The 11,742-nt window shown below is 40.3% G+C and overlaps 1 protein-coding gene across 6 annotated transcripts in view; it reads left to right on the top strand.

The window, feature by feature from the left end:
- Nucleotides 1-11,742, top strand: part of SYDE2 (synapse defective Rho GTPase homolog 2) — a 113,587-nt gene that overhangs the window by 7,699 nt on the left and 94,146 nt on the right. For all 6 annotated transcript variants that reach the window (XM_019501544.1, XM_019501541.1, XM_019501543.1 and 3 more), the window contains exon 2: nt 9,797-10,893. In XM_019501544.1, coding sequence (XP_019357089.1) covers nt 9,797-10,893 — 1,097 coding nt within the window. The remainder of the gene's footprint in view (nt 1-9,796; nt 10,894-11,742) is intronic.

The following is an 11,742-nucleotide window of genomic DNA, read 5'->3' as shown; positions in this document are numbered from 1 at the left end:
GAGCTGAGCCAGGGAAGGAGGAGCCTGCACACTGCCATAGCTTATACCTTCAGGCAGGACTGGCTCTGAGGCTCCCCCCATGCCTGCATCAGGCAGGAGTTAGATTATTCTAGCTGGGGGCTGTGGGGAGTGGTAGTGCTGGCAGGCCTAGGCCACGGACAGCAGCAGTGGCATATGTATACCTCCTTCCAGCATCAGCTCCGTGCCAGCAAGAGATGTTGGAGGAGATCCAGGCAGGTGGTAGAGCCTGTAAGGCAGAACCTATGCACTGCTGATGCTTCTCAGGCTGAGCTGGAATCACTTCAAAGCTACTCCCTGCAGCACAGAGTAGGAGCAAGTCCAGATCACCTGGGGACAGCAGTGGAAGGAGGGCGATGGGCAGTGGGGGAGGTAAGTAGTGTGGGTTGCAGGCACTGTGGGGACAAAGGGCAAAGGTTAGGCTGGCTGTCCTTGCCCCCACTTGCCCCACCACATGCCCCCTTTTCCATTGCTTTCCTGCCACAGTGGTGGGAAGAATGGATTTAAGCTGACCCTCCAATAATTAGATTCTAAAATATGGAAAGTTATAATAAATTTATAATTTTCCATGTCTAGAATACGGTAGTAGATGTACAAAATTAGTGGTTCACTGCAGACTATAAGTTGGGGCTGGACTTCCTATTGCAATGAAAAGAAACAAGATATTTTTGTTTGGAAATGGCTTGAATTTATAGTCTGCATTAAATAATAGGCATGCTTATATTTGTTGCTAAAAGGGAGGAGGAATACAGTGTTCATACATGGAACCTTTTACCAGTAGCTCTTGAAGTACTTCACAAAGGTCAGTAAGCATGATCACTGTAGGAAAGCCTCATGTGTGTTGGCCCTGCACACTATTTTGATCTGTGTTTATGAAATAAATCTCCCAGTGCATATGTAGATAAGGTTCTTTGGGTAAATTGGATATCTTTTGGTAGACAAACTCATAGTTAGCAAACTATTTCTTTGCAAGCTTTTGGATACAAATACCCTTCATCAGGCTGAGGAAGCATTTGCAGATGGTCTGTGCTCTTCCTGGATGGAGTGGTAAAGTAGCCAGAGGCCAGTACCTGTACAAGAAAGCCAGTCAGTTAAAATGTAAACTGAGGTGGTCAGTAAGTGAGAGACAGGTGGGGAGGGAAGGGGAATAAATGTAGCTGTAGTCAATGAATGAGAGAAGGTTGGAGTGCGGGGGGGGGGGGGGGGAGGAAGAATGGGAATAGCTGCTAAAAAGTAGAGGGTTTACCTGAGGGGTCAGATGTCAGGCAGGTTATAATGTGTCATTAATCTAGTGTCTGTATTTAGTCCATGATGTTTTTTATCCAGTGGATTGGTGAAGTGAAGTTCATAGGCTTGTCTGTGAAAGGTAACATCTTTCTTCTGAAAGAATGCATTCTTTTATATATGGGAAAAAATTAAAATTAAAGAAGTGATTTTTATTTCTTCAAGCAAAACTGCTCTTTTTAATATACATCTATCATTAAGTGCTGTAACACTGAGGATGACCCTTCCTGTTCATTTTTCTGTGTATTGAGTTAATTAAGCTTTTTAAAATGCGGTTTTCCTTTTGCAAGCGTTGACTAGTGATTGCATTGAAAGGATTAATTGATTATGAAGTGAGTCCCTGCTGTTAAGTAATTGCCTCCATTGTGAAGAAGTAGCTAGCACTGGTTTTAATCCTGTTAAGGTATCTACAGTTATTTTCAGTTAGATTTAAAATGACAGCTCATCCACACAAAATTACCACATGAAGAACAGCACGGCCAATTTAACTTTATTAGTATTATGTTAGAGTCAAAATTACAGGCACAATTGCTATGAAACAGCTAGATGACTATATCTGCATGCGCTCAAACACATTAAGCTATAATTTTCTGTCAAATGCCCAGTTTAGAGAGAAGTTTATTTTTATAGAATTAGCCTACAAAGTAAGATGTATGAGCAAAGAGCACGATAGGTACAAGATTAAAACCACTTTTTATTTTGTTGCTGCTAATATCATAGATATTTAAAACTGACAGAAATCTGTTGGTTTTGGTTGATTTTTATATACTGCATTTCACGCAGCTGGGTAAATGCCATTAGTTCAGTCCTTTCAGGCTAGCTTCATGTTGTGTGTTCTGCTTTCAGGCTCGTCACAATGGGATGATTGAAAACACTTGCTATGAGTTATCTTTTGTGCATTGTTAAAATACATTTCTATTTAATATTAGATGTCTTAAAACAGTTTTAAGCAAAAAATAAATGTTGGGACTTTTACTCAGCAGCACTTCCCAGGAATGTACCAAATTATATTTCTTTAAATACGTTTTGGGGGCCTAATCTTTTGAGTTGTTCTTTAATCCTTACTCTTCCAGAGTTAGCAGGATTACCTGCTTGACTAAGTAATACTTGTGTAAATAAAGATTTGAAAGTGAATTTCCTTCATGAATAGTACCAGTTGTTTAAAAGTTACTTAGAAATAGTTATTAAATTTAGGACAAATAAGAGTTAAAGTAACCTGATTCTCCATTAGAAAATGTAGATAGAAGTGTCAATTTATGCTTAGGGAAAAGTTCCAGTGGATGCAAGTATACGCTAGGTAAAGGAAGCATGCTGGCTTGTGTTTGTATATACGCATGTGCGTAGAAGGAGAGAGAACTTCTTTTGTGTAATTTGTCAGCTGTGCTTTTTAAAGAAATTAATTTTCCATGAGATTCTGTATTCTGAAGATGAATCCTAATCGTACAGTTGTTTCAGTGCATGCGTAACCTGCAAATACTAAAGAATGAGATCTCTGTGCAACATCACAGAAATGTGAATAGCTGAGGGCTTGTTTTTGTGGCTGTATGTGCGTGCATACATGCATGCATATAAAATGTGCGTTTGTGTATCATAGAATTATAGAAAATTAGGGTTGAAAGGGACTTTCTGAAGTGAAAAGTGCTTTGTAGACATTTAAGGTTTTTTATACCAAGCATAGGGAGCTTTGATTCTGTGAGCCAGCAAAAGCATCCATACACACTGTTTTTGTGTAATGGTTGTGATGTCGTGTTGGGCTGGGATGCCCTAAACAGGCCCCGGTGCTTTTTATGATGAAACTTGGTCAGTTGTAAAATTGGATAGAATTGCTCCTGCCCCTGCTCCTCCAACATGGGCCGACAATGCGAGGTCATGGTTGGCAGGGCTAACCGGACCTTGTCGTGCATCCACAGGTGCATCTTGAGTAGAGCCAAGGAGGTGATCCTCCCCCTCTACGCGACGCTGGTCAGGCCACAGCTGGAGTATTGTGTCCAGTTCTGTGCGCCACATTTCAAGAGGGATGTGGACAACATGGAGAGGGTCCAGAGGAGGGCCACCCGCATGATCCGGGGACAACAGGGCAGACCCTACAGTGAGAGACTGCGGGACCTGAACCTATTCAGCCTCCACAAGAGAAGGCTGAGGGGGGACCTGGTGACCGTCTATAGACTCACTAGGGGGGACCAGAAGGGTTTGGGGGAGACGCTGTTTCCCCTAGCGCCCGCTGGCATAACAAGGAGTAATGGGCACAAGTTGATGGAGAGGAGGTATAGATTGGACATCCGCAAGAACTACTTCACAGTTAGGGCGGCTAGGAGCTGGAACCAACTTCCAAGGGAAGTGGTGCTGGCCCCTACCCTGGGGGTCTTTAAGAAGAGGCTGGATGCCTACCTGGCTGGACTCATTTGAGTCCCGTTTCTCTTTTTGGGGTTTTTTTTGTTGTTCTCCCGCCCTGGCGGGGGGTCGGGCTAGAAGATCTACTAGGTCCCTTCCGACCCTTAATCTATGAATCTATGAACTCCCTAATACCGAAGGTTGTTGGACACTTCTGAAAAATGACGCACTGTGACCCTTTACTGTGATGATACAAAAAGGAAGAGAAGCAAGTCAAGCAGGAAAGAGAATGTTAAATTTTCTACCAATAAATTATAGACTGTAGCTAAAACAAGTTTGTCAAATCTTGTGAAGGTTTGAGGGCTTTGTTTCATGGCTATCTTTGTGGTGCAATGTCACTTGATTGCTAGAAGTCCTACAGGCAGAAAAGGGGAAAAAATGCACCAGACAGGAATGGAAGTAGTAATTTTAACACAGTTACTCCCTGTTTTACTTGGTTCTGATTTATGCTGAATAACCTATTGGTTTATTTGGGGATGGGGAGGGGTAGGGGAAAGGATTAATCACAAGGAAGTAAATGCTACCTTTCTGATTTTTTTATGCTGTGCAAAGGACAGCAAGAACTGGGAATTTCAGGAAACAGGCCAAGTTAAAAATGTCAAGTGCTGAAGCTGCTGGACAACAGTGTGATACAACTTGCATGACAACAGTTACTGGCCGAAGAATCTTAGCCTGGTGTATAACAGCAGGAGAAGCGCTGACACTCAGAATCTGTGCCCTGTAAATATTCTCTCTTTTAGATTTTGAACTTGTGTTTGGCCAGTGAGTTAGGGTGCTAGTATATGTGTCTGTTCTTCCCTCTAGTGAAATATTGCTCTTATCTATACAGTGTTTAGTAAAAATCATTACTGTAATAGATGCAGAGCAGGTAAATCAGCTGGTTTTCTTGCACTGTGCACCTCTGGAGGCTAATCTTCACTCAATGCCCTTTTAATTAGTAGGCTACTTAAAATAATTTGTCCGTAGTCCGTTGGGACATCAGGTAGTGGTGACTGCTGAGTGGAGGGGTTTATCACAGTATAGCTGATACCAGAAGAGTCTGGCTAGCTTCTTTTACGAAAGGTTTTTGTCCATGATAAAAATCACGGGGGAGACTTTTTACAGCTGGATGGACTCAAACACTTCCATCTTTGAGACATCATCAGGAAGTGAACTCACAGCCTTCAGTGTGTGCAGGTGAAAAAATGGTAATTTTAATGTAGAAAATAAAGCATATTTTTCATTGCATGTTCAAAAGGATCTAGTCACCATGTACATTTTTCAAAAATATTAAGAAATGTCTTTCCTTTAATAAATAAGGAGAAGTAGAAAGAGTCAGACAGACATTTTCTTTCTTTTCCTCTTTCCATTTTGCCAAAATAGATGAGAGAGCGCGAGAGAATTTCCTTATTTGTTAGCCAGTCCTGCTCAAGTTGGCCTGGCATGCCTTCTTCATTAAAGACTATTTACAATGCCACTTCAAAGTTTTGCCTCTAAATAGGTTTTGAGCTCAAAAAGACTAAATGGACCACATCCTTTACTTTTACAAAAGTTCAATTAACGTCAGCAAAGGAATGCCTCTTATTTGAGTTAAAGATTTTGCCCTGTCTTTTCATCTTATAAAAAGAATATTGAGTGCCTGTACACGAGCACAGAGGCTGCTCCCACGCACTGTAATTACAGTGCATTAGAGCAGACGGCTGGAGCTTGGTAATTACTGCGCTCCAGCAACCTCCCGTGTCTTGTATATCAGTGTCCCTGCACTTCAAAATGGTGGCGGGGGTGCTTCAACTAAAGCTTGTTCAACAAGCTTTAGTTCAGGTGTCCCTGCCGCCATTTTGAAGCATGGGGACGCTGACACATGAAACGCTGTGGTGCTTTAATTAGTGACTCAGAGCTGCTCTAATTAAAGCACTGTCCCCTCCTCACCCTTAAGCATGTGTAAAAGTGTCCATTGCGTCTTTCCTGCCCTTTGCTGAGGTGTCTTACAAAGGCAGTTCTGAGGTATATTTGTTTTGATCGGTTTTATAAATGTCCTGGAGTTTATCGCTGCCCTGAGAAAAAGATTGAGAAATGAAGACAAAAAGGAAAAATTGTTTTACAATGTTCTGCATTATTGAAGAAATGTGTTTTTTTGTTTGTTTTTTCTAACATCACAAAAGCTGTTTCAGTCTTGACTGTGATGTTATAACCACAGTGCTACTTTTAAAGAGATTGTTTCAGGATTATATATAGTATGCCTGCTAAGATAAGTATTCCTGGAAAACCTACAGGAAAAAGTTAGGTTGAATAGTTGTTTTAGTTTCATGAGTTTTGTTTTTATTGGCAGTATATACTTAACTTTTATATTTGTAACAGACTATTACAGTTACGAGACTGATGTCACCTGGTATACCTTTGGCTTGGCCAGTTATCCATTCATCTTAACTCATTACCCCCAAAACAAATGACAGGCTTCTTGGTAATTTTTAAAGTAAATGTAGAAAATGGGAATGTGTTTTGAAAATGGAGGGGAAAGTTTTATATGTAAAATGGAATAATCAAAGATTATGCTTTTAAAATGGCATAATTGTTGCAGTCAGTATGACAGTAATTTATATGCTCTAATGCAGGATACAACAAGCTTTTTTACAGTGCTGCATTTAGCAGTTCCTAGAAGTTTTCAAACTAAGTTAAGCCAATTTATTCCCTCAGGGCACAGTTATGTAGATGTAAATTTCAGTAGGGCCCAACCTGTTTGACTAGATGGACACTGATTATATATACAGAGCCCTAAAAGAAGGAAACTTTCATGAATTTATGAAGTATAGCATTTCTTAGAGGTCATTTGTCTTCTTAAAAAGACTTCATTATTTTGTACAGTCACACTACACAAGCAAAAATTTGCTGTGCTAAAACTGAATAAATATTCACTTCAAGCACTTATAGCAGGTTATTTTTGTTCAATATAACACCCTTCCAGGAAAACTCATAGCCTGCCTGATGCTTACGAATCTCTGAAATTCTTCAAAGCTGTCTTTCTGTAGAGTGCATTGTAATTAATATGTAAAATGTGTAAAGCTAACTATCAAAGCATGAAGCAATGGCTTTCAGTTATGTTATTTTAACTTGATTTTTTCCCTGTAAGTGTTGACTTTTGCAGTCTACATCAGAAGCAGTAAATTATAAAGCAGAATGTTTATTTCATCTTACTGGCTGGTAGTCATTTAAACAGTTGGTCCCTTTTCTATATCATTTCCTCTTGCCATCCTTCCTACAGGCTATTTTTAAAGTGTAAAAGGCATGATCATAAGGTGCTGATGCTGCGGGAGAGAAGGGCAAAATTAAGATTGTCTTTATACAACATCCTTCTATTTTGTTAGGATCTTGTAACAAGAAGCCGTTTATTTCCTCAAGCAGTGTTATATGGAAGCTATATAAAGTGTGGACTGCATTGCAGAGTACATTTGTTAGAATATATTAAGATCAAATTTTGCAGATTGTTTAAAGCTTCGTTGTTAATAAACAGTTTTGAAAATCATGTACATACTTTAACAAATTTCTGGCTTTGCTGGAACAACACGTGGCTTAACACTAATGGGAATACCAGCTTGCATAATACTTCGACTGTTATAGTTTCCCTCAGCCACATTTCATTTTAACTGTTCAGTGCTGAATGCAGCAAGAGTTGGACACATAAGTCAGAAAGTTAGATTGACTCTTCAGTTTTAATGAAATCAAGGGAAGTTTAATATGTTGGCTTGCTTTTCTAAGCCTGTGCTAGAGACTTCTGACAGAAAAGGAAGATTAATATTAGCTTAATATTAATAAAGTATGGCACTGATTACTATAGAATGCTTCAGAGCAGCCCACCAGTGGGACTGTGCTGTGATTTGCAGTACAAGGAAAGGCTTTGTCCAGTTTTATCAAATACCACAGTTCTTACTAGCTGCTTGCCAGAAAAGCACAGCAGGCATGCTGGAAATATTTTCCTTGCAAGAAAACTACTTCAATGAGACACTGCAACTAAGGAAACAAGAAAATTAATTTAGTTATTGGGGAAACAGATTTTATGGGTTATTCTTCAGAACTTAATATATTTTATCAAGAGACTTTAAACAAAAATGGAATTGCTTCTGTGAAAACCATTAAAGTAATCATTTTGTTAAAATAATGAAACAGGTATGTCTGATTTCACCCTTCAAGCTGAATGAAGTGCAAAAAGTAAACTAACCACATAAATGGTGAAAAGTTAAATTGATTAACAAAGGAATTATGAAGATTATTTTGTGACTGTACAGTGCTTTGGAATTTTAAATTGCCAAATACTGAAGCTGAAATGATTTTTTTAAAACTATAATAGTAGTAACAGAATTGCAGACATCCCAATGAATGTGATTTACTGAGTGATCTTTGTACACAGTGCTGCTTACTTGACTTTCATATGCTCATTGCAGATCCGCCTTTTCCCTTTTAGCAGAAAATGGGAACCAGTCTTTGCAGTCTCAGTGTTAGTGACTTCCTATGCTAATTATTTTTTTTAAATAAGAGTGGTCAGAAAGCACAGGAGCTAAATGGCAACTAAGTTTATCTGTGCAACATGCATTTTATTACCAAGACTGAGGAGAGAGTTTTGATTACCTGCATAGTTGTAGAAATTACAGGTTTGGGGCTGTTGAATATTCTGAGGATCTTCCTTTTGTGGCAGGATAGGAGGAGGGTGCATTTCTTATAGTCCTGACAGTAGCTACAGACAGCTTGCTGCTTGTAAAGTGGCACTAAAGTCTTGGTGGAGGTTGTAGCATTCTCCAAGCTGCTGTTTGAATATAGCCGCTTTTGCTGCTAAGGAAGAACATAAATATCTTGGGGGACAAAAGGGTGGCTTTGAGTGAAGGCTTCAGCAGTAAGTACTATCATCTGATCAGTTTGGAATCACTGGTCTCAGTTCCCTGTTGTGCGCCCCAGTTACATCAGGGGCACACAACAACTTGCCTTCAGTAGAGTTTCTCCCGATTCATACTGGTGAAAGTGAGAAGAAACGTAGGCCCACCAGCTTTGAGCTGTAATTCCCTTCAATGTTCTGGTTTTAGGATGTCAGGGTGAAAGGCATGTAGTTACGTGCGTGTCCTGCATGCAGACGTCACTGTCTGAGTTTGGCTTATGTCTGTTGGCATTCCTTTTCAGTCCTTCCCATTGTTCAGGTGATGAAAATCTTTCCCCACCCCCTTGATCATATGTATCAGTTGGCATGATTTGTTTGAGTCTGGGAAACGTTTTCCCAGGTGGGTGTCACCTGGGAACTGGCAGACTTCCAGGCCTGAGAAGGGGATATTGTGCCAGGAATGAGGGAGGGTTGTTGGTGTCTAAGAAGCAGGGCAAGTTGAAACTTTTGGGAGGAATGAATGCTGACTACATTCCATCTTCCCTTTGCCATGGCAGAGTGTGGGGCATGGTACTTGCCAAGAGGAGCTGCAAGGGAAGGGTTGTGAGGCCTTTTGCCCTGTAATGGAGTGGTATTTTGATGCTGTCTTAGAGGGAACAGAAGGAGCTACATGAGATGCAGGCTGCTGTGGGAATGTTCCTCTGCAGAACTATGTTGAAGAACATAGGAGGCCGTGAACTTCTCCAGTGCTCTAGGAACCAAGAAAGGGAAGCACTGAAGTGTCAGCTCTACTTCAGTGAAAAATACAGCTGCTCAGAGAGAGGAGGGAATATTTGTAGTATCCCAGAGTCTTTCCATTTAATTCCATGGCTTTCTAGCATCTGTGCCTCAATGAAACAGTTAAATAGGCTTGTCTGAGGACACAATACAAACAGATGGAGTAGCACACAAGTGGGTGGGATGGATGAATTGTTTATATGCAGTTTCCACCCCTTTTGTTTTGCTGTGCAGAGCCTGTAGAGAACGGAACAAATCAGGCTTCTGACTTGCCCTCTGCCTATGTTTGGTGAACAAGTCGGCAAACTGCACCCCCCGAATGCTCATATGCATCTAATTATTGCATGATGGTTGTGTGAATAGACCCCACCTTTTATTGCAGTGTGACAAAGCAGCTATTTCTTTCATAGTTCAGGAATTTTTATTCCTGCAAACTACCAGTAAAGGGTAGCTTTAAAAATGTATTCCTTTTTTCTTCTTTTAAAGGATCTGGAATTGTACTTACAAACAAGCCTGAGACAACAGCAATGGAAATTTCTCCTCCAAGTCCTAATCCTTTGAAAAAAGGTGGATCAATTAATTGGCCTTTCCCTGATAAAATAAAATCTCCTAGAACTGTGAGAAAACTTTCCATGAAAATGAAAAAAATACCAGAACTCAGCAGGAAGCTGAGTGTCAAAGGAACTTCAGGCCATAATGGTTCAGATAACTCTTCTTTGTCAAAAGGTAACTGTCGGGATGGAAGCCATGCAACTTCTTTGACATCTTCTGGAAACACAGCAGCAGCTGCTAGCCGGAACGTGATAAGTAGGTACCACCTTGACAGCAGTGTGTTATCGCAGCACACTGACAAGAAGAAAAATGCCAGGAGTTCCAAATCTTCTAGTAAAGGTGGTTACCTCAGTGATGGAGACTCCCCTGAACTTATAACAAAATCAGGTAAACATGGATCTGAAAGCAGGTGTGGGAAAGGAAAAGAGGTACCTCCAAATAACAATAATAAAACGGAAATAGATATTGATGCTTTTAGACACTACAACTTTTCTGACCAACCCAAGTGTTCCCAGTACATATCTGGGCTCATGAGTGTTCACTTCTATGGTGCTGAGGATTTGAAACCTCCAAGGATGGATTCCAAAGATGTCTTTTGTGCAATTCAGGTAGATTTAATAAACAAAGCAAGAACAGCCTTGCTTACCTGCAGGACGACCTTTTTAGATATGGACCATACTTTCAACATAGAACTTGAAAATGCTCAGCATTTAAAGCTAGTAGTCTTCAGCTGGGAGCCTACCCCACGGAAAAATCGGGTTTGTTGTCATGGAACAGTGATTCTCCCTACTCTTTTTCGAGTAACAAGGACTCATCAGCTGGCTGTCAAACTGGAGCCTAGAGGGCTGATTTATGTCAAACTGACCCTCATCGAACAGTGGGAGAATTCTCTTGATGGTCTAGATGCAGATCGAGAACCAGTGATATTTGGAGTAGATGCTCGAAAAGTTGTTGAGAAGGAAAATGTGGGCTTGATGGTACCACTCTTGATGCAGAAATGTATTGTGGAAATTGAGAAGAGAGGCTGTCAGGTATGGTGCATATTTTTTCTGTACTTCTGTATCTCAGGTTTTTTGTGGATGGAGATCTTTTTCTATTGGTATGAGCATAAGAGAAAGGGCTGCAGGGAATCAGGCTTTCCTTTTGCAGCTCTACCAGCTTGGTGTAGTCTGATTTCACCTTTCTGTCAGTATAACCTGGTGAGGATCTTAATGCTAATAGTGCCCTTAAGATTTTGGGGAACAAAACTGCATGAATAACCCTTCAAATTAAAGCAAGCTAAGATTAGAGCATACAACTTCCAAACTTGCAGTGAATGGATTATTGTACCAGGGTGTCCTACAGATGTGATGAGAAAATTGTAATGAAGAATTTTGAATGTGCAAACCTAAAGCATAATGCAAGCCAGGAAAGTCACTTTGCACCAATTTTTGGCAAAACTTTAGTATACCAAACACAGATGAATAGTTCCAGGCAATATGACACCAATCACTACAGGTTTTTTACCTTGATAATGACTAATTTTAGAACAGCATGTACTGATTATGGGCTTCTGATAATCTTGAGTAAGATAGGTTTGCACTTCAGTGAGATATGAGAGACCACTTTTTATAGGTATTTCGATGTGGTAGCCCTGTTTAAACCCAAGTTGTTCAAGATTCCCCTTATAAACTATAGGGAATAGTGGTATTCTCATGCAGTTGTTTCGGTGAAGAAAATTAGTGATAACCCTGTGATTGGATTCATTCCTTTTTGAAAGCCAGTATAAAAGCAAGATTGTTATAGTGAGTACTCTTTTTTTTTTCATAGTTTCTAGGGTCGGAAGGGACCTGAGAAGATCACCTAGTCCGATCCCCTGCCATGGCAGGAAAGAGTACTGG

Source organism: Gavialis gangeticus, unplaced genomic scaffold, assembly GCF_001723915.1.
Source record: "Gavialis gangeticus isolate Ggan-Ray unplaced genomic scaffold, GavGan_comp1, whole genome shotgun sequence".
Classification (NCBI taxonomy): Eukaryota; Metazoa; Chordata; order Crocodylia; family Gavialidae; genus Gavialis; species Gavialis gangeticus.
The sequence above is the reverse complement of the archived record's forward strand: the minus strand, read 5'-3'. Positions and strand labels throughout refer to the sequence as shown.